This window comes from Rhamphochromis longiceps, linkage group LG7 (genome assembly GCF_057381845.1).
Source record: "Rhamphochromis longiceps isolate RC_006_pf linkage group LG7, R_longiceps_female_GT1.1, whole genome shotgun sequence".
Classification (NCBI taxonomy): Eukaryota; Metazoa; Chordata; class Actinopteri; order Cichliformes; family Cichlidae; genus Rhamphochromis; species Rhamphochromis longiceps.
Window position 1 is genome coordinate 53,068,856 of NC_140563.1, and position 24,471 is coordinate 53,093,326.

A 24,471-nucleotide genomic window follows, 5' to 3' on the forward strand; every position below is an offset into this window, starting at 1 on the left:
ATTGCAAAACAAATGGAAATGTGTTGAAGATATTCTGTACTCACAGCCCATCGTCCTAGTGTGCGGTGAGTTCATTGATCCATTTCTGCACTTAAAGAAAACTTCTCTCCCTCCTGCTTGTGTCCTACCTTTGCCTTTGCAATCTAACACTGATATTTTTGCACTTCTAGAACCGTGGCTACATTTCTCTGTGAGGGCACTGTCCGTGTATGGTTGTAATAAGATTTGTGACGTAGTTTAAAGGAGCTTATTTATCTATAGATTTGTTGTGTGGCCTGTAAATTTATATAGGTTTATTAATCATGTAATATTGACTCTTGTAGTACTATTTTAAATATACATTTACATTTTTGCTGTGTATTTTAATTTATAACCTTTGTTTTGTTGACATAGGGTGCAAGTATAGTTGCACTTATGCACCTATGTGACAATATGAGTATTTCAGTTTTCTTTTGTTTTTAATTCATAGCAAAGTGGTTTCATACAAATGGCCTGCTGACAAAGTTGGTTGCCCATCCAATTCATATGCTCTGGCACCATACGCCACACCCAGCTACTACAAAGAAACACGCAGAAACACATAGTTTCTGTGTCCTGTGATGGCAATCAGAACTGTAATCTATGATCCTGAAATGAAAGAAAATCTGAGTGTCTACCATTTGCATATACCATGAATGTAATAAGAGCAACCACCCTCAGCCATCTGTTGTTTTGGGGAGATACATCCTGATCTAGCATTATTGTAGACTTTACCAATTCACCTCACATGCAAAGTTAATTTTCACTTCAGCCACACCATGTTTTAAAATGAGATTTGGGTGGGCGGTCCACATTAAAAGAGAAGCATTTTCTTTCCAAATGTAATGACCCAGGAGTATTAAGGAAATCCTTGTGTTATTTAATGTCTCTTTCACTTTGTGCAGATTACACTCACAGGAGATTTCAGGGGCTAAAAAAAATAGTGGGGCATCCTTTCCTACCCAGGAGCTACCTACAGCTTAAGGACGTTGTAAGGTTAAATGGTAAAATGAGGTATCCGTCTGTCTTTTGGGGAAATAAATAGCCTTCATCAGGTAACTGTGAGCATGTGATGCTGAAGCCTGTGTGTTTAGTTCTAACACCTGTAAACACAAGGCAGAAGAAAAGCTGACAGTATATTGGGAAAGGAGGCCACTGGTTTCTATTTTCTTTTTTTCCCTTTTTTAAAAAAAAAAAAGAAAAAGCCTTAGGTAGACTTAATCGTGTTCCACAGAGGAAAACAGCTAAACATGTGCAATTTGGGGCATCAAAGAGATTTAAGGGCATTATATGAGTCATATTAAGTCTTGAACTACTTCAGATATACAGGGTCGTCCTTGTAGGGGGTAAAGATACTCAATGGAGTTATATGGCCCTACGAGATGAAGTATTTTTGGATTACTTCCTTCCTACTTAATGCCCAATCCCTTAAAGAGGTACAGATTGGATTTAAACCACTCTGAGAGCTGAGTCCCACATACATTAAGAGACTTTACATATTACAGGATTCATCAGAGTCAAATACTTGTGTGTGTTTTGGTAGGTGTGCTTGTTTTTGCATATACACATCAATGAGTTGCTTAGGAAAGTAAACTGGGAAGTCAGAGGCTGAGAGGTGAGTGTGTATTAAAGCAGAAGGGTGGGTTGGTTTTTATGAATACTCCTACTTTCTACTATCTGCATCTCTCAAACTAAATGTGAAAACTGTGTTTTCAAACATCCTGCAAAGAGCAGTAGCTTCAAGTAAAAAGGGGTTAATCAGAGTACTGCAAACTTGTAAAGGTGCCCCGAAGCATTGCCCATGGGAGGCCTGCGGATAATTACAAACCATTCAGCAAACACAACCCAGCAGCTCACCGAGACATTCTAACAGGGAGCCAAAAGGTAAACACCGTGCAAACAAGACATAGATGGCAAAACACGGAGTATATAAGTTATACAACATTAGCTCTCAGATTGAAAGCGTGGATCGAAGGGACACCTGACTCATAAATGGACCACAGCTACGCGTGGAGCATAATCAGGCTACGGATACTGTAAAACATCACACACAGAGAGCATAATCATAGTTAATAGCTTAGATACAGAAGTCTCCCACCATATTTCCAAGATCATAATCATTACAGTCTCTTTTGTGATCATCATCAGCACCACCACCACTTATGTAGTTCCAACTCCCAGATTTGTGCCTAATTAGCCTCATTAGTAAATGTCACCTCAATCTGAATTTGTACTCACTGGACCTCCAGTGCTCAAGAATGTGTGTTTGCAGTTGGCTGCGTGTGCGCTGCGTTTGATGAAATAGTTCTGCCCCACGGGGTTGATATTGCAGCTGAAAAAAGGAATAGGGCAGAGCGAAGACTGCAAAGAGTCTGATGTATCAGTAACCTCCATCTTGTCCCACACCTTTGGCTAACCTCGGGCTAAGTTAGGGAATTAACAGAGGGAGCCGGGGAGAGATGCAAGACTGCCTTTGACTTTGCACTTCAGAGGTGTGAGTGGTTTTTGCCCCTCCTCTGGAGACTTTGAGAAAGACCGGCATTATACATTAATAACACCAGAGATTTTTCACCCCGTCTGCACAGCATTTGTTTGTGCTCCTTATTGATTTTTCATGGAATTCCTTTGATGAGAGTATAGGAACTGACACCTTTGATACCACCTACCGTTAATCGTTGTGTGCCCTTTTGTGTAAGCGTGAACCTTTTTAGTATATAACCGTGCGAGCCATTGCTAATTGAATGTATTATTAAACTGTGCACATCTGTATGTGCATATATGCGTTTTACTAGGTGTTCTTTTCTTGTTTAGTAATGAGTGCTGTTCAATTATCTACATTAAACCACAGTGTCATAACGTCCCTCATATTTTTTTTATAACCATGCAAGCCTTCACACACATCTTTTCTTTTTTCTTTTTTTTTTTTTTGCATCTCTGTCACTTTACAAATTATAGACTTGGTATTTTGGGAAGGGCAGTTCACGCTGTTGGATCTTCACAGTTCTGTGCATTTGTCCCACTGCCACTCCATGCGTGAAAATAAAAAAAAGAAAGGAAGAAAGAAAGAAAGAAAGAACATCCAAGAGGAGAAAATCTCAGACAGCAACAATGAATGAAGTATGAAACATAACAAAAAGCACAATGGATGTTAGGAAACCAATGCCAATAAATGGCTGTATAGTTTGGGTTAATTTTAGAGATAAACAGCTTTTCCAGGAGATTTCTGGATGTCTTTGTAGATGTAGCTGATCAGATTTCAGTGACATTCAGAGATGAAACCAGAACTAAGCACACAGATGAATGCACATAAATGAAAGCATGCACGTTTCCAGTCAAAGACACAACTGATGGGATGACCAAGATTCTAACTTTAGCCGCTCTGCTGCATTTCTGGCAGCCCTCTGTTAAGTCTCTTCCCTCGATATTAAATTCATGGCTCATTCCTTGTGAAATAAATTGCTATATTATTGCAATATTTTGTCAAAAGCCCGGAAGGATATGGGCTAAATTGAACACCCCTGCAGTTTGTAAGCAAATGTGCAATGTTTGCACATTCCTTGTTTTTCATCAAGTGGTTACCACGACACCAGGGTGTAAAAAGACATTTGGTGTTAACTGCCTTTTGTTCCAGTAAGCACGAGTCGATACTGTATGTCTGTTTTTACATGTTATGATATATGACACACTCTCTTGAAGCTGTTTGCGAATGCCTAAAGGATATCATGTCACCTGACTTTGTGTCAAAACAGACATAATTCATGTCTGTTTGCATAAAAATACTTCACCGAAATTTGTACATTTGAAAAACATGTGATGCCCCTGCCAACATGTCATCACATGTTATCTTGAATGGTGAGCTTGATGTTTTTTTAGGAGTACTCAAAGGCTGCACAGATTGTGAGGGGAAAAAAAACACATTGGGAATGACAAAATAAAAAAATAGGAGAAACATAGAAGATTTGGCTGTAACAATGAAAAGCATATTTACTGTTAACCTGCTCATTAAATATGTAGTACCCAATCAACCAATTGCACGGCAGCAATTCAGTATGTTTAAATGTTTGATAAACAGTCACCCATTACAGCCAAGGTGTGCAGCAGAGCATCTCTGAATACACAACACGACCATAAAACAGAAGGGCAGCAGAAGACCGCACCTGTAGCTGAAGCTACAGTTCACACATTGGACCACAGAAGATTGGAAAGACGTTGCTTGGTAATGAGTCTCTTGTGGCATTTGGATGGTACGGTGTGAATTTGGCATAATGAAAGCATCCATCCAGCCTTGTATCAACTCTTCAGGCTGTTGGTGCTGGTGGTGTAATGGTGTGGTGGATATCTCTTGGCACATTTTGGGGCCCTTAGTGCCAACTGAGCATCATTTAAGTGCCACAGCCTTTACGCAACAAGTGTCCAGTGACTGTACATATGCTCTTTCTATTGTGCATGTTGCACTTACATGTTATTATGTTCATCCACATAGCCAATGTCATTGAGCATGCATGTATTCAAATACAATTACACAGAGATATGTGTGTTTTACAACCAGTTTTCCATGCATGACAGTTTGTGGATTTGAATTCACATATGCATATTGCATATTATTAAAAACATACATACACATGTATTTTTAAATAGCTAAACAGATTAAAGGAAAACTAGAATTAATGTGTAACATTAAAAACTACAAGCTTTTCCCCCATTCTTTCTTTATTAATCGCCCTACGAAGCCTTAGATTGAAGGAATTCACACCACCAATCCTCCAATAATTATTAACAAAAAAGTGGCAAATATGTCTTTTCAGAAAAATGCAGGACCAAACTTTAAAAACTTTAAACCACAATTCTCCAGTGCTATTGTGGTTTTCTAATATGTCAGATAGGTTCCTGCATGAGCACAATGTGTTCTGCCAAAACGGAAAAAGTTATTTCACACGAGAGTTCAAAATTCCTTTTCCATGTTGATTTGTAGTCGTCTCGTTGGTTTAAAATGAACTGGAAAGGGTGAAGTTGCATACTGTCCTTGAAAGATTTATAAGAATCTGTGTGACGGACTTAATCTTCACCACTAATTTAATGAAACCTTATCTGAATTGAAAGAGCTACAAAAAAGAGCAAGTCTGCTGCGTATCATAGCATTATTTTCAAGACATTCATGACGAACCATGCAACCTTAACCTTTACATACTTTTCCTATTTCATACCTTTATAGTATGCTATCATGTATCATGTCTTGATTTACCTAAGAAATGAGAACATGATAGCTGTAACAACTTAAATATATTTTATTGTATGTAAAAATGGCAAAACAATTCTGAAACTGTTGGAGCTTGTTACATAACTACATTGTTGTATAACCGTTACAGCTGGTGTGCACTCACTGCTATATCCTCACTGCTATATCACAAAAATCCTCAGAACAACCATCTGTACTGTAATCATTATTATTAATTCAACATTAAGAATCACTGAAAACACAAAACATGCTTATTTCAAATTAACATATTTAAAGCAGTGGGAGGAAACCTTACATTTATGGGATTTCTCACGTGTTTCCCACACACTCACTGAAATGGCAGCTCAGGTGCATTATAATCTTAGGACTTTCCAGCCCCTCTTGGGATCTCTCGTCTCTGTCTTTAATCTCACGAAGCTCTCAGTTTGATCTCAGCTCAGAAAAAAAGAACTCTGATTGGTTTAGTTTTAGATTATTTTATTATATTTCAGATGCTTTATTTAGCAAGAGCAAATATGTTTGCATTTATATCTAATCTCACTGACCACTTAAACCACTTTTAACTACAATTCAGACTTTAACTATACATTAATACAGCACTACATTCTGTGCAATTCAAGGACTTTATTTACCTCATACCCATGGCCGATTTAGAATCACCAATTAGCCTAACATGCATTTCTTTACTTGGGGGAGAACATGCAAAGTTTAAACAGGCTCTGCCTAGATTTGAACCAGGAACTTTCTTAGTATGAGTTGACAGTGATAGCTCGTGCACCAACATGACTGCCCTATTTCAGGTCTCATATCTGTTTCAGGGGACCTTCTGACTACTGTAGCACATCTGTTGCCTTTGTGCACTATCTATGATCACTTCTATGTTTACTGTTTAACTCTTTGGAGGTTCCCCCATGAATGCTCAAAGACCAGCAGGTCCCTATGACTGCAGGAACTTGGGCAAATGTGGTGGGAAGACTGAAAAATCGTGTGACACCTCAAATTTTGTCATCACTTTCCCATAAAAAAAACACAGACGTGTGCCACGTCAAAGTCTCAAGATTCTTTAAAACCACCATTTTCTTGAAATCCATCTCAGTTTACAGTATATAGGTCAGTTTCGACCCAGGTCAGCTAGCCCCTGCACAACAGTGTCAAACTTTCAAATAGTTTTTGTGTATTTTGGGTCACTTTAGGAAAAGTCACCAAAATTAAGGCTAAAAGGATGACATTCAAGGTATTTTTAATCCTGCTAAATGTCAGGACAGGTCCAATTTGACCCAAACAATATGTAAAGGTTAACAATACCCTCAATTAACTGGTGGGTGTCAGATCTGCTAACAATGTACATTGTTTAGCAACGACTCATTATTCCCCTCAACCCATCCTCACTCCTCTGCCAGCAACTGCATCTTTATCACAGGGTTGAGTAATGTCACTCCTGCTTTGCCCCCTGCACTAATTATCAGATCTCTAATCATCAGTTTATCACACTTTCTTAAATGAGCAGAAACAAGGCCAGTATTGAGGCCCATCTTATTGACCGTATCGACTGCGTGGAAAAGAGAAGGGTGGTGGTGGTCTGAGGTGGGAAAAATGTTGAAGAGAAAATTGATTTTTAGGAACGTTCATCAATTCATAACTGGAGTTCAAATAGTAGAGCTATTATGTTAACCAGCTGAGCTTTCTTTTAATGGTGTTTTTTTTTTTTTTTTTTTTTTTTGTAAAAACTGCTTCCAAAAGAACCAAACGAGTCAAGTGCACATTTTTCCCTTATTATCATTTCCCCCCTTCATAGTGGCAATTCATATGATTTTCCTTTTATTTGGTTGCCGCTACATAGTCACTTTACTACAGGTGGGAATGAAAGGAAAAGGCTGAATGAAAGAATGGCACAACACAAAATATGCAAATGATTCCACACAGATTCATCGCATGACACAATTGGGCAATTAACAGCTAATCACGCTCTGTGTTCAGCTGACTGGTGTGTCAGTAGATACAGTGCATTTAGAACTATGGCAGACACCAGAGTCAGAAACAGAGATGGGAAAGTGCGCGTTTACAGACCTTGATACTTGTGCATTAGTGCCATATGCATGGAAAAACAGAGGATCAACTCTACCTTAGAAAATGTCAGTGGCGTGATTAAACTGCAAGCAAGACTAGTCAATAAATTCTTCAAATACAGAGAAATTTTTTTATACCGAGCTTTAAGTGGAAAAACTCAATTTTAAGATGAATGCACACTTTAGAAGTCAGCATTGTTCTGCAGAGATGCAAAGAGAAGGTGATATGGTGAGATGAGTCATCCATCACCAACTTCTCAGTGTGTGGGCGAATGCATGTCATGCACCAAGAGAATGCCCATGGACATAAAGGCTTGACCCCAGCAGCAAGAGGATCCAATGGCTCTGTGATGGTATGGGAGGAATTTTGCTGGCATCAGGAAGTGTCACTGCAAACCACTGCAAAGCTGTACCGAGTGGCCACCTTTATTCTGTGACAAAACATTTCTTCCCTCATGGGAGTAGCCTATTTGAGGATGACAGTACCCCCTTCCCTATGGCAAAAGTGTTCACTGAATGGTTTGAGTCACTGGCCGGAGCTGTGGAAGCTTTTGAACCAACAGCGCTTCTCATAACCATCATTGAAACTGTCCAAATCTCTTTGGATGAATTGAGTTCAATCTCTCAGGTCGAGTGCAGAGTCAGTACAGACGTGCATGCAAACTGTAGTGATGTCAACACCAAACTGAGACGCTGTATGTATGTTTTTCTTTTAATTTGCCACCCCTTTTTTAAAAACTGGCCTGGATTTTTATGTTTGGGATTTGATGTCCACTAAGCTTGAAACACAACACAAACTTGTGTTAATCCAGGAAAGGGCTCTAGTCGTCTGACTTCTGTGAAATAAATGAGGTAGTAGCTTCAGTTTAATATTCTGATTCATCTCCCTCTTTTTTTATATACCTCACTGAGGTTCTTCTGCCTTTAACTCCCAAAGAGCCCCCCCCCCCCCACACACACACACACACACTTCTAACGGCTGTCACACCAATTAGAAATCCTAGGTAATCTTACGTCTAGTCATTAAAATCCAGTCAGACACTGGGTGCAATAATGTTCAAAGGGTGCTGTGACAATCTCTGAAATATGAAGCAACCTTTATTAGATTTCCACAAGGAGGATTCCATCAGCAATCTGTTCTCAGGATTGTGTTTAACCGCCTACAGTCTGTTGTCTCCAGATTAGAAATATATATATATATAATCTATGATCTGCTTCTGTTTGGGTTGCAGCGGGATAGGAGGGTTTGCGCTGAGGTGGAAGTGAAGCAGTAGGCGGTGAGGCGGTGGCACATCTATCGAGGGCAGGGCGGTACTGGGGTGGAACGTTGCCCTGGAGCGCGCCGCACGTACCGAAGGGACGCGCTGATTGACAGTCGGAGGCACGGAGCGCCCCGTGCGGAGCTCGCAAGCGGAGCACGCTAATCTCACCGCAACACGTCTTGTCAACGGCATTGTGTGAAATTCCCAGATAGATCAGCCTGGCGCAGAAAAGAAAAAGAGCAAGAGTATCCGTCCAGCGGCTCCGTTATTGGAGGGTTTCTGGAGAAGTGGAAAGGACGCGGCGGCTCTGCAACTCTCTCCCCATCTTCTCTCTACCTGTTCAGTGATAAGTGGAAACAGTCTTGGCCAACCTGGCGCCTCAAAGTGTCCGGATAACGGGAGTGGGTGGACGCAAAGGTCAGAATGCACCAAGCAATCTGAGCGAACAAAGATTTTTGTCGATTTCTTTTTGTGGACTAAAAGGACTGCGCTTGGTGCTTGATCAAGATAAATTTTTGGGGGGAGAGGTTGCTCTTTTTAAAAAAAAAATTGTTAAATGCAAAATAATCGCGTTTGTGAATCTGTTTTTAATTTCCAGGCGATTGTAATAGAAGAAAACTCTTTCTAATTGGAATATTGGATACAGAAGCAGGAAAGTCTGGAGGAATTTAGTCTAAGTTCCCTTGGTGCGTAATGTGTGCAAGTGCCACATAAGTACTTTTGCCTTGTCCGTTTTTCTACGTCCAGTACCCCCATTTTTCTTTCTCATGGAGTAGGCTGAATCGCAGGTAAAGACTTAAAAAGAGTGGGCTTATTCCCTGCCGCCCCGAAACACAGGCGGATTCGATGCGCCGATTCTTCGTGTGATGGTAAATGACCGATGGGGAATCATGAACAGCTCTTCTGAACTCGAAGATGGAACTCGGCATAAAAACCAGGTATGTTCCGCACATTCTCCACTCGATCTGTGGGCTTTTTTAAATTACTATTATTATTATTATTATTATTATTATTATTATTATTATTATTATTATTATTATTATTATGAGGAGTGGTGCATCTGCTTGCTGCAGTGTTACCACGCTGAATTTGGTGATGTGCCTCTCGGGCGAATCACTGCACTGTAGAGACAGAAGCTGCAGATGAGCTGTTATTCCCGACTCCCCGAGCTTTAGCACTTCTGTTCCTGTCATAATGTTTCAACCCACCCGCGGATCACACGGTCCCCACGGCTACTTTTTATTTATTTTTTTATTTTAATGTGTCACAGCGCGCGAACGTGTTAGTTAGCCCTACTTAGAAATACATTAATTAAGGGGAATAGGTGAAAATCACTGCAGGAGATAATTGCGCATCTCGGCTGCATCCTCACCACATATTGTCAGATTACTTCGGGCTGCAAGCTGCTCGCTTGTCTGAAAATCCCGTTTGTCTTGTTGAAAATGCCGAAACTTGGCTCACAGACATCCTCCCGACAGTCTTGAGTTCAGCCTGTCTCCCGCTCGGGTGAACTGGGACAGGGTCGGACGTGTATGGTGTTGCATGCACGAAAGGCTTACTTTGGGGAATAGTCAATGTGTTTTCACAAGGTCAGTAGAGGGTTATTGACAGCCAATGAGAGAGAGAAAGAGACAGAGAGAGGAGGCGAGAGAGAGAAAGGTCTCCTCGGGAACAAGGGATCGGATTTCGGGGCACTGATGCAGCTTGTGGCCTTTGCAAAACACACAGAAAGGAGAAAACACACGTTTTCCTTTCCTTGTTTCTAAAAATGTAGATGGCTTTTAATAAGAAATGTGAAAGTGCTGAAAAGTTCCTCAGAGAAATCTGAGACAGTAAGAGCAAATCTGACGTGAGCCTGCAGTTTGGCGACCTTTCCATTGCTGACGCACCTTTGATTTGTTTCAAAGGAAATCAGCTCACATAAATCGCACAATAGATTTTTTTTAAAATATACGACAACATTATTATCCCAGTGAGACTAATCAATAATATGTGTTTTTAGAATGTTTTTGTTTTGTTTTTTGTACTGTGAATTGCGAATGGTGCCATTCCAATTGTTAGAAAGACGCTCGACTTTGGCACATTTCTAATACTGCTTAGGTGTTGGATGTGTGGCTTGCTGCTCTCCTGTAGATTTCAGGGCTCAGTCAGAGTCACTTGCATGGTGGCACTGTGGGCCTGTGTTTGAGTCTTGCTGCATGAGTATGGACTGATACCGAGATGAGTTTAATGTGTTGTATGTTACAGCTGGCAGATCTTCATGTAACCTGCTTATAAGTGAAGTCGAAGCCAGCGTTTTATTGCCTACAAGCTCCCCTGTCTATTTTATAAGCACTTAAAGGTCACGTGAACACCAGATAGCCTGCCCTGGGTTTTAATGTGTTGAGTGTGTGTGTGTGTGTGTGTTCTGCAATGCTAGCCTCTCTGTGTCTGATCAGTAAACTAAACTGAGGTTGGGGGGGGGGGTGTTGTTGATGAATGAATGAAAAGTGAAGAGTCATGTTTAGATTTAAAAAAGAAAAATCTGAATGACTCTAATATTGTGAAAAAGCCGAATGTTATCCATAACTTCAACACTGGGTGAGAGGAGATGTTGTGGGAAATAAGAATGCCTAATGCTCCAATCTGTCCCACTCCTCCCTACATCAATCTGTCTCTTTCTTCGGCACTTGTTATGTTACTATCACACACAGGCAGACATAGCCATTCTCTCTGCCACCCCCACCCCATCCCTCTTTTTCTGTCAGCCAGTCTCTCCCTGCAATCTTTAGCAGTAATACCAATCTTTTATCTCCAGTCTCGTGCTATTGACACAGTCATTTCAGACCCAGTGGGGAGGGATCAGGTAATAGAGATCTCTTGCGGTCTCTGTTTGTCTTGATATTACAAAACATCGCCTGGTATTTGTCTGGTAACTCTGCATATTTGAGTCGTTGCTGTAGGTGGGCTGTCATCTGTGCCCTTTTGTAACAGATGGGTGCCATTTAGAGTAAAGCGGAGATTCAAGTGCGACTTAAAAACCGGCTTTGAAATCTTCGCCAGATACAAAGCAACTGTGTGACTGTGGCCACATGGTTGGATGTGCTATTAACTTGGGAGAATTTCGAGCGAGCACAATAGCGGAGCATTCATATTAGGCTTTTTTGATGAAAAAAGTCAGAGCTGAGAAAAGTCAAGGCAACAGTCACCTCAAGGTGCTTTATATTGTAAAGTAGACCCTAAAATAATACACACAAAGAAAGACCCAACAATCATATGCACCCCCATGAGCAAGCACGTTGGCAACAGTGGGAAGGAAAAACTCCCTTTCTATATCAGATTTATAGATTTGTATATTAGTTACTGTGATGTGATTCTTATAGCAGGTTAAGGGGCATTTTCTTTTTAAATTTCATAGTGTGATATAAGTGCATACACATGTGCTAACACCTATGGTATATATAAATGTACTGCACATAGGATATGTCTGTATATTTCTCATCTTTACCACACATGATGCAGAAACACGCACACAGTACAGCTTTAAAGGGAGATAAGCCCAGTGGGGTTGCCCACTTGGGCTGGAGATAATCAATAACATTCTCTAAACTTTCCAAAGCATTGAGGAAAAAAAACTTTTTGTTTATGACTAGAAAACCATGGAATATATCTGACAGTTTGTCAGCTCTTACACCCTAAGCTTCACTTTAGAACCACAACCAACACAAACTGATCAAAGTCAAGAAATGGAATCAATGAGTCAGCAAAGCGTGTAACAATAGTTAGGAAGTCTATCTATCTCCAAAACATCATGAAGGAAAGCTATATGAAGGAGGATGATGTGCAACACATACATGCAAAGATATGTGCACACACACACTATGTTTATCACACACAAGTATCAAAAACAGACTCAGCAGCAACCCATATCACAAATTATGTCGACACCTCTGCTGGTATTTATCAAACTGCACTAACTCACTTAATTAGATGTTGTACCCACACGCAACTGTGGCACAAGAGTCAGGCTCTGTAGCACTTCATGCACACACTGATTTACGCCTACAGCAATAGTGGAAATTTTTTTATTTCTAAGTAACTGTGTGATTATTTTATTTCCGTCCTGTACGTTAAACTGAAGTGCCCCGAAGTGAGTGCAATCACTAAGTAATCTTACTCATGTACTAATGGAATATGTATCATATGTATTTTTTAAGCACCTTAACCTCAGTTTTTAATGGAAGGGAAACGTGCAATATCTTCTGGTCAATGGGAGGGGGTGTGCCAATCAACAGTAGTCTCATGCTTGACATTGCTCAGTAGCATTCAAACATAATGAAGAAGTTCCAAAGTGCCTTTAGATTTCTGGATAACAGCACAACACGATTGCAGAGTGGCTACTCCGTGATAATAACGACAAGCAGCTGTTAAGAGGCAACTGATGGTAATCTTGATATCTGCAATCACAAAGCACGCTTCTTTGCAGCTCTGAATCGTTCAGGTCCCGATTTATAGCGTTCATGTGACGAGTTCAAAACAGTAATGTGCGTACAACTGAGAAGCCATTTACACTCGACAAACAAACACATGAAATTGCCATGATCACTGTACAAAAATGGTAATTATTCTTTTTTTCCATATAAAGAATGCGTGAAATGGCAGCAAAACCTTTCCCACATAGCGATCAATACAGAGAATTATTAATCTCCTCTTCTCTGTAGAGCCTTTTAAACCAAAAGCCATAATTAGTGAAAAAGAGTGAAAATATAGATGAGTGCAGCCTGTAAAAAGTCAGCTACTTCCCAAAGGATTTGGTAAAGACCAAAAACATGACTAAAAGAGAGTCGTGGCTGTACTTACATTCCCCGCTGCTAATTAATGATCAAATTAAAACTGCTGGCATGCCCACAGTTAGCATACTAGCTAGGATGATAGCTAGGATATGCAAAGATTTAACATTTATTAACTGTAACAGAAAGAATTTGCAGTTGTCATCATAGTTTAAACTTTTACTCGCTACGGCTTATTTGTGTTTAATAGGGCAGCATTTGCGATTGGAAAATTGCGGCCTTTCATATCGTGACTTTGATTAATTGTTCGGCCCTAATAACAACGCTACAGTGGAAGCAGACACATGTGAAGTATATGTTCTATACAGCCATGCCATGATACTTTAATCATCAGCATAACAGTATGTTGAGGGCTGAAGATTGTAAATGCGTGCCGTCTCCGTGACAGATGTGGGCTTGCTGCTTCTGTGGGTACCCTTGTCGAAATAATGAACCTGCTGAGCTGGCCAGAGGTATAGGAGGCCATGTGGACTGGAGCAAAACAGAGCAGAGAGACTTCCCTGGATCACTGGGCCTGTGATTTCCCTGTGGGGGGTCTTGCTGTGGCAGGACTACAGCTCTAACAACCTCGGCCTTGGTCTCCCCTGCCTTGCTCTGGCTTGGCATCGAGGAAGCACCTGACACCAAAGGGCTTCGTGTATTTGTCACATCACCGATACGGATACAATAATAGCTACACATTCTGCTTTCAGTCAACTTCAGCGCATCAATTACAATGATAATGTGGAAGTTGCTTTCTCTGTCTTTACATGTGGGCGCTTTTGTCTGTACTGTAAACATCTCAAATTAGGCTGTGTTAAGAACTGTACAGTACATGAAAGTACTTATAGTTTGACATTTTCATGCGAGGGTCTATGCATGTTTCTCTTGTGTGATGACTTACTTTTATCAATCCTTTCAAACTTAGTTGGGGGAGGGGGACAGAATAGATATAGTAACTCTATTTATCAAGAAGAAAACAAAAACAGTCCCTCGGTGTCACTGATTTCACTTTGCTCTTCATAGCAACATCCCCTATAAACTGGCGCGTGTACTATAATGAATTTCAAAGCCTTAATTTTTTGCTGTTTCTCATCTTCCTGTGGGTACGTCTCTTCTCACACAAATGCTTTTCTAATTGCCTCTCTCTGTTTTTATTCTTTGTATCGGTGCAATATCAGCTTCCTTCCAGCTATAAACACATCCATGCTCTATAGATGCTTTCCATTGTTTTAGTATTGTTGAATTGTGGGTTCAAAGCCTAAGTGGTTCACAGGAGTGTAGGACTATTGTTAGAATGAAGGTATGAATGTGTGAGAGGACCCTGTGTGTTGGTGGATCAAAGAGGTAATGAGCCATTACTGTCAAGTTGTTATATAAGTGAAGAGTGCTTTCTCATAGAAAGTGATTGAGTGTCGTAATGGAGCGGCATGCAGTTTTGTTTAGGTTTCCGACACAGACAGAGACATTTTGTGTAGCATCCCAGCACACTCCATGGTTACAGCAATAGAAATGGTCACTGTTCAGCTGCAAAATACTGAAGGGTCATAATGAGCAATGAGGCCAGAGGTGGCCAAAATATTGGTTACCAAATTGCTATGGAAATAAAAAGCAGATGCATGTTGTTTTTTTATATTTTTTTTAATAATATTTCCAACTTTTTTAGTTACAAAATGGTTGTAAACAGGTAGTCTTAATATGTTGAGTTATTTTTTTTTTAATTGAATAAAAAAAAATATTTATGTATGTATTTCAATGTAGAATGTTGGTGGTTCAGTCCCTGAAGAACCAGAATCCAATCCAATCTGAACCCCGAGCTGATCCTGATGCGTTCATCGGACTCTGAATGTGTGTCCGAATACTGGATAGGAAGTACTTATGCAGATGAGACATATTGTATAAAGCCACTTAAGCGCTTAAGTACTCAAATGGCACTATATAAGAACCACTCCCATATTTGGAGTTTTCAAAATCCAATACATAATAGGCTGTATTTTTTCAAAATATTGGTTATGTGTAGGGATGGGTATCGTTTAGGTTTTATCCGATACCGGTGCCAAACCGGTACTTTTGAAACGGTGCCGGTGCTTAAACGGTGCTCAAACCGGTGCTCAAACCGGTGCTCAAACCGGTGCTTAAAGAATGGAGAACACAAAATTGTTCCAAAAACCTCTCATGTTCAGCTGTTTTTTTGTAAAAAGATAACAATGTTACCCTTTTCTGCAGCTATAGGGGATTTATGGCATCACTCTGGGCTGGAAGCAGTGCTTAAACAATGGAAAAAACACAAACTTTGTCCAAAAACCTCTCATGTTTAACTGTTTTCCACTTTTTCTTTGGTCATTTTAGCCTTTTTGGCCAGGGTGAAGGGAGCATCTGCCATCAAACAAGAAGACAGCCGCATGTAACTACGACGGTGTTTGCTAGTTCACCTTACATGCATTAATGTAATAACGTGGTTAGCCTACTCAACGTAAATTACACACAAACAACATTAAGCTACTCACGCAGAGAAGAACGGCTGCTGCTGCCATCATCATCCTCATCATTTCTGCTACACTGGCAGGGCTAGGGGCCAGGACTCTCCTCTTTGGGTTTTTGGGGGATGTTGCTAACTCCGGGTCCGATAACAGGCACCACACCCACAGTAGATGTGCTCGGTGTGAGGTCTCGCAGCAAGCTATCAAATACGCGCATTTTTCGGCTTTTAAAAAAACGCTATGCGTCGCCAGGTGTTTCATCAGATTCGAGGTGTTACCTCTTTGCACAGTATCACAGTATCAGCTTAAAGCACTTGTTGCAGGCTGCTGAGTTTGCATCTTTTGCTGTGAAGTACAGCCAGACTTTTGACCGCTTGGCCTTGGGCGTTTTTAATATGTAGCTCTGCTCTAAAAGAACGTACGTACCTGGACCCGCCTACTATCCTCAGAAACGTAAAATGATTGGCTAGAATCTAAAGTGTATCACAGCTCAGGAATAAAGCACCGAAATGTGCGCTGCTTTTCGGTCTACCGTTTATGTCAGAACCACTGGTACCCATCCCTAGTTATGTGTATTAAGTTCTTACAATAATGACATAAAGATCATCTTTCTTTGTTGTCATGACAAGTCGTATATCACTCATGTCTTATAGTCTGCTAGCATTAGCTAGTTGTTATTTTTGTGGTGTTGAAAACAGAGAAGTTGCAGAGCGCCTTCTGATGGATAACTGTGTAATTAATTTTCAATTTTCCACTGTTGTAAATGCCAGTACCAATATACTGACAAATAGATAATACACAAATACAACCCTATGGTTAAATTGTAATTTGGCTAGTTCATGGTAGGATTAAGATTATGAGTCTGTCTCATGATTGTGTTTAATGTTCTCATGTTTCCTACTCTTTTTATAAGTATTTCTGTCATCTTTTGTTCTAATACGACGTTTTTGTAAACAAACTGCTTGTTGGTAAAAAGTCCAGGAAGGGCCTCTAGGCGATATTCAAAAAGGACATAAAACAGGTCACATCTGGAATGCCTGCACCATTTTTCAAACAAGACTACAGATCCACAATATTGGTGAGCTAGTGGATATTCAGAATAGAAATGTATGCTGGGATGCGTAGCTCTATGAAGATAGGCCTTTGCTCATCTGAAGGTTAAACATGGGAACTGCTTTCCTGTGTGCTTTTCACCCCTTATTTCTATATTTTTTTCTCACTTTCTCAGTGTATATATTTCTTATTCACATGAATGTGCAGACTTTCAGATCTCTAGTGCTGCAAGCTGGCTAACAAGGCCTTCGGAGAAAAAAGAGCCATTATCCAGGAAGGACAGGAACACAAATGAAAACAGAATTTGATGAAGAAGAATGAAAACAAGACCTAGAGTAAAGAAACAAAAGAGTAACCCAAAGTGGAGTAAAAATGACACAGGAGGGTTGGAGCGAATGAATCATAGACAGTCCCAGATCAGTGTTGCGCAGACAGCGGGCTAGCTGGGGGCACATGTACCTTTGCAAGATGACGCAGATATATTCCAGCTGCTCAAAATCCCACGTACCATCAACAAAGGGCTGTTATCAGATATACCACACATTGCTTTTGGGGAGGGAACGCAGTCTTTTGCCACACAGTCAACTCTTGGATCAGTTACAAGGCTCATTGCAGATGCCCCAAAGCATCACCAAGGGCTCACTCGCATCCAGGAAAACAGCTGTAATAGGGAATAACTGTACCTAATTGATTCATGGTTCTGGTGATTATGTTGATTTTGTGCACTACATACGCTTTGGGTCAAGTGTGTATGCCCGAAGGTGCACGTGACTCAGTGCACTTGCATGTCCTTAAATGTGTGTGGGCAAACACAACGTGTGTACATGATGATGATGGTGGTGGCCTGTTGTATGTTTTTGAACAGTTGTGAGAAAAAGTAAATGCGAGCATTAAGAAAGAGGCCAAGGTTACTCTCTACCAGCCAGAGCACGTATTGACAAACCTGTCAACAAGCTGACCTGATGGGTAGGGTTTTACAGTAGAAGAGCTAAGAGTCCAGGAAAAGACTTGGGGGGAGAGGAAAGCAGGCAGGGAAGGACATGAAAAGTACATCTGTTGGACCTTTGCTGGTCCTGCAGCATATGTAGCAAAAAAAGTCATGAAGATTAAAAAAGGAACACTTTAAAGGAAAGAAAATGTTTTATTTTATTCCAAGAGACTATAATATCACTAATATGCAGCTGATCATTCACCTCCCTGCTAATTCAGCATTAAAAATGCATTGGAAATCACCTGTGAGAGGCAGCAGAGCGAGGCAGATGAGAGGTGTGTGGAGATGGGAGGAAAAGAGTGGGCTAGATGTGAAACGAGCGGTGGGGTGAGGGATGAGAGCGATGCAGCGTGTGCATGTATTACAGAGTTCAGTCATCGCAGAGGACAACTAGCCGGGCTCGTTTCCCTGACAGATTGGACCCTATCTTTATATCTGCAGTGAGAAATGTCCAATTTCCTCCTGGCGATTTCAATGTAAGAGTTAAAGAGCTCTGTTCATGTCACGCTAGCGTCTTGATAAAATAGAGATGTGAGATTAGGACCCTTCTTTTAAGCGAACATACATCGCTCCACAACACCACATAATGGGCTTTTTTTTGTCTTGATGCTCCCTCATCATTAATCAACTATTAAATATCATCACACATGGAAGCACACAAAACAAGTCACCTATGCATTTTTCCTTTCTGATGCATCAAACTAAAAATGAAGCCTGAACAGTGAATTAATTGAGCGAATTCATTTGAAAATCTAGTAAATAATTTATGATATACAGGGAAGTTTAATCAAGAAATCCATCTGCTGGCCACTGGACCTGGAGCAGAAAAAGCATAGGAGAGCAGGGGGTAAGAGGATGATAATGCAGTCTTAACATAAACTAAGCTGAATATGGAGAATGCCTCGGAGCAAGCAACAGCTGATTTTTAAAATAGTAATGCTAAAGAGTGTCATCTGTTCCTGTGCTTGTGTACTGGGGGCCTCTTTTTACTGCCAGAGCACACGTGATCGAGATACTTTGCTCTCTCTCGTGCAGCCATCTCTCCAAAATCACATTATTGGTTCTTCTCTGAGCCAAGTAAAGGCAATTCCACAGCAAACCAGCTTCATATATTTACCTGCTGATGACTTGCTTAAGCTAACGGAGGAAACATAATAGCGTCATTATGGGCCATGCGCCATCAGATGTCTCAAGGTTAATAGCAGCATTAATTGACAACAAGGATGGAGGCTAAGAAAACCTTGTTCTAATTAGGTAGTATTCTTGACTTATGAATTGGCTTGGAAATGTAATTCCTTATCCATTCAGTTAAATGTGTCAGAAAAAACACACTCAGTGGATGGTTAATAGCCACCGACTTTTTTTTTTTTTTTTTAGTTTCAAGGACCGGCTTTTACAAGATAATAAGAAATGAGAATTAATTAGATCCTGCACCAAACCAAGCCCAAGCCCAAACACACTCAGTGGATGGTTAATAGCCACCGACTTTTTTTTTTTTTTTTAGTTTCAAGGACCGGCTTTTACAAGATAATAAGAAATGAGAATTAATTAGATCCTGCACCAAACCAAGCCCAATCCCTTCCTTTAAAATGTACATCACATTTTCTGCAAGGATGGCACTGACCGCAAGCAGTAAAGCATCTTTGGTATCAGTCATTAATAGTAGAAGAGTTCCCGCTAACTATATTTTAAGTCAGTTATGTTTTACGTTTGTGATTAGTAGGATATGAAGAAAACACCAAGAGAGAGGTTAGGTGAGTGATATGAGTATCCCAAAAGGTATTGGAAGTGAGAACAGTTTTAGGAGAGGAATAAAAAATAAATAAATAAAATAGATTTGATCCATGAAATCTATCCAGGACTAATCAGACACAGAGGGAGGCAGGGGGGTATGCAGAAATGTATTTATTGCAGCTATCCAATTAAACAGTTATGACAAACTCATGGCTAATGTATTAACAGACTTATCCACTAACATCCATTATTTATTCATCATCAAAAATTCAATCTGGCAGACTGTGTGCCATTATTCAGATGTGCTGGGGGAAAGTGGCACATTTGAATAAATGAGGATTGTAGGCCTCACTCCCATGGCTTGTTGTTATTCCAAAACCCTCCTTTTAAGTGATTCAAACATTAAATCTGTCAAAAAAAATGTAGGAGAATGATTGTTGTTGCGTTTTGTTTTTTTTAAAAATCCCTCCCTAGCCCACATAGCTGGATTTACTATATCTTTGGGAAGAAACATATTATTGTTCTCAGCCCATTTAAAAAAAAATCACACAGACACAGAGCTGCTGAAATGGGCTTTGTCATACATCATCTACCTTGCATTTTTTTAATCACCAAAAAGAAAACCATTATGCTTTATGTCAACTTACATCTCATTTCAGAGCAGTTTTTGAGCCCCTCGTATGGCTTCACTAGACAAGAGCATAATTATTATATGTGGTTTGTCTTGTCTCCTTTGGTGAAATTCTGCACGTCTCTGCAATACTATATCCTGAATGTGATTGGATATGGAAATGTTGAGTACTGCAGACCACTCGTTCTGCTGATGCTGTGGAATTTGGCATCAACAGAACAACATATTCCTCAGAGAAACAAACACTCACTCATGCAGACACCTACTGTGCATGAAACCGGACACACAGACTCTTTAGTAATGCAAAACATTACAGGAAAACCAGCTACAGTAAAATGTACACATCTAAAGCTCGGTAGCTAAAGCAGCTCGTGAATGGACACAAATATCCAGGAAACAGCAGATAATAGGCATAGAATTCTACAATATTCCTAATACTCAATATCACATGCAATACATTTTGACATGGAGTCTGTAGTCCGTAATAAGCTTGTAATGTTAATGCTTAGCATGGACCAGCAAGTTCATCTTGGACTGACTCACTTTGGTTGATCTGGCTTCACTGAGCCTAGCATTAGGTGCTCTGAATAACTAACATCACAGAGCAGGCTGTGTTAGATTTAGATTTACCTATTCAGCAAAAACCATTTTCATGTGAAAGAGGTAGAAGTACATAATTGCAAACTCCATTATGATAATTATGAACAAAGCACCGGGAAAATGGTGTTATAGTTACACACAAATTATGATTTGACATTTAAAATCTGATCTGCAAATATTTCCGATGGTCTTCCTGTCAGTCCTGTGGGAATGATGACTGTAATTTAATCAGTAGTGAGCTGCTGGTCTGATCCTCTGAAGTTAACCCGGTCGAGAATAGCGCTGGGATGACCTTGGTGATCCAACCTGGTTAAAGTGAGACATCTGTGTGGCAAAGGTAAACACGAGTTAAGCTGATAGTTTGCTGATAATCTTCTCTGTGTGTAAAGTTTACCATGTTACCTTTACCTTTACCTTGGTAACACAGTAGTAAAGGAAAGTACCACTTTTATGAGCTTCCATGAGCAAATATCTGCAGACTGACTCTGCACATATTTGCTCATAACCTTGGTCATATGGGATGAACTGTTGAGATCTCACCATAAATGTTACAGTTTGTCTTTGAGAAACCATGACTTCATAAAAATAAATTCAACTCTATGATGCATAAAAACAACCAGCTGGGCAGAGGTTTTGTATTTTCTTGTTGTGTGAAAGGCAAGCAGTGTCCTTTACTGGCATTTTGTCTGACTTGGCTCTCACAGTGTTTATTGGCGTAGACTTGATAGCCACCTGTAGAATAATAGCAATCTAATACAACATCCATACAGGAAATAGTATAAATAGTTTTCAGGCTTTTAATGTTAGTGTTTTGTTTAAATTGTGCCAGAGGGGATTTTATTATTCTCTGCTGAAACTGATGTCTTAGTTTTGTTATTCTGCTGGAGTGCTTGTTATTTTATCCAAGGACTTAGAAGATGTATGGCCCAAACACTGCAGCATTCAGTCCCTGACTATCAAACAGTTCAAAACAGAATCTTAAGACTATCTTTGCATTCTCTCTGAGCATTATCTGCCCTCTATATCCCCCTATCCTTGTGTTTTTAGTATTATTTAATTTCATTCATCTATTTTTGTGTCTCATGGATGGCATGTAAAAGCACAATTTAAAATCTATACACTTGTAAAAGTTTCTTTTTACTTTCATCTTGACCTTGCTTTAGTAATCTTAAATTGACATTTTCCAGACAAGCTGTCAGATTATCAGGTACAAGTGCTTCCAGTCTAGGTTTGTGTGATATTGTAAAAGCCTTTAGAAAGTCTGTCAGCACAGCAGTGTCTCAGCCATTTGTCTGCCACCTTTATTTAAAGTTTCCTTACAGAATCACTAATGAATTAAGTTTACACGCGACGGAACTGGACTGGATCTGTGACAGCCCTCTGTCTTGGTCAGGGCATGATGTGTTACGGCTGTTTGTTCATTTGTGTTGTCTGGTAGGCAGAGTTAATCAGTACAACAGGAAACACCTGGCCAGTCTTCCCAGAGCATTTAAGAGCTTGGTGTCTCAGCTTTTGCTCCATCTCTCCATTCACCCAACACCATATTATTTGTTTTGTGGGCTTTGGCCTGGTTGTTTAAGGTTATCACAACATCCAAAGCCATATATATTTAACATTCAATCACCCATCCAACTAGTGTTACGATGAAAACGCTGATTAGCACACCTCATGAAGCACGATGTTTGTCTACTTTATTTGGTTAATAAAAAGGTAAATTTTGGTTTAAGTCATTTCTCTCCTATTATTTGTCATGGCACTTGACTAACTGTGACAAATTTGGGGGCTCGTCCAGGATTTGAACCTGGGACCTCTGAACTGGTGGCATCATGTTATTGGTTGGGCGGCTTTTGGCCTGGTTGCTTTAGGTTTTACACTAAACAACACATACCTGACATTCATCCGCCAACATTTTTGGAGAGGCTCCAGGTTCAAATCCCAGATGAGCCCCCAAATTTGTCACAGTACAACTAAAGGGCCATGACAAATAATGGAAAAGACACTACTTGCACCAGAATTTAACAATGTATTAACCACATTTAATAGAAAACTATAGTACTCCATGAGGTGTGCTGATGTGTTTTATCAGTTGATAAAATGAAATGAAAGCCAAAGCAAACAAATACCATGGAGTTGGGTGAATGGAGAGAAGGAGCAGGAGCTGAGACACCCAGCTCTTAAATGCTCCAGGGAAGCCGGCTAAACTTTTCTGTCACATATCTAACAGAAAAGTTTGAAGTCTGGTGTTTTTATAAAAGATGTAGGGTTTGGAGAAAAAGCAGCGAAAAGTAAAGAATAAAACTGAGAGTCTATTTCTTTTTTTGACAACCCTTAATTTGCGACTAGACTGTAGCATAATTGTCATATAATCACAGACAAGTCTTGAAAATTGTTCTTTAGCTAACAGTGTCTTTCTTTAATTCCCACCATACTTTGAACTTATTTTCTCTCTCGCACAGCCTCTCTCACTTGGGGAATGAAATCTGGCAGCCCCCTCACAGGCTCCTATAATGTGCTAACATAAGAAATCAATCAGACTCACACTATTTCTACAGCCACTCAGCTCACATTGATTTATTGCATGTGTTGAAGATGCAGAGAGAAACTCTTTAGCACTATGGGGCAGGGTGGTCAAGAGGAATGGATGTAGGAGAGGAGGATGAAGGAATGACAAGTTTAGGAGAAGAGATGGTGGGGGGATTTGGGGTCACTAACCTTTGTTCTGACAGACTGACTTTTAACTCCAGGGTTAAGGTATTGCCAGTCATCAGCTGAAGAGAAAGTGATGATTGTGTATTTTCTATTTTAGGTGGCTGTGGTGTTATTGCTGTGGGGATTTCTGTTACGTGGGGTATAACAGTTGCTGTCAGCTTGTAGTGAGACGTGTCAGGGGTCACAAAGCTGCAGTGGCTTAGATATCTTCCATATATTATCAATAAATGAACCTGAGAAACTTATAGAACAATGTTCCTGACTTCCCTGTCTAATGGAAGAATTCTGCCCTAATAGCATTTGTTTCTAATCCACTTAACAATTTAACTCGATTCAAGTCTTGGCATCAAGTGTGTGCCATTGATGCATGAGCATCACTGGGAAAATGTGATAAAAAATGACTCCTATCTTTGAAACAAAATTATTACTGTAATAAAATCATAATCTTTACCTAATATACTTTGCAATGGCTTTTTGACTGTTGTCACTGATCTGAGGAAAATTCAGTTTTGACATTTTTAAGCTCAAAACAAATTATTTTGCCATTACTAAAAAAATTATGACTCATGCAGGTGAAGGGGAGGGAATACCTCACCAGTAAGTTATATACACCTCCCGAGTGGAAGGCTTGTTTATCTGTTTTGTGAAAGATGACTGTCTTAGGGAGAGACAGAGTAAGTAAGAGCTTAACAGCAGCTTGGTATATTTATATCATGAGCATACACTTAGAGACACCAAAGGGAGTTGATGGAGATGACGAGTGAAGTGGATTACTGAGATAGGATGGCACTATGGGGAGAATGAAATCGTATGTTTATATTAGGCTTTCATGAAACACATAAGCAGGAAAACACACGTCATTTGTGGCCATATGCAGCTCCGC

At 40.1% G+C, this 24,471-nt stretch overlaps 1 protein-coding gene across 2 annotated transcripts in view; it reads left to right on the forward strand.

Annotated features, from left to right (window-relative positions):
* The first annotated feature begins 8,656 nt into the window (after nt 1-8,656).
* Nucleotides 8,657-24,471, forward strand: part of fibcd1b (fibrinogen C domain containing 1b) — a 123,336-nt gene continuing 107,521 nt past the window's right edge. For both annotated transcript variants that reach the window (XM_085414279.1, XM_085414280.1), the window contains exon 1: nt 8,657-9,520. In XM_085414279.1, coding sequence (XP_085270405.1) covers nt 9,449-9,520 — 72 coding nt within the window. In that variant the 5' untranslated portion in view covers nt 8,657-9,448. The remainder of the gene's footprint in view (nt 9,521-24,471) is intronic.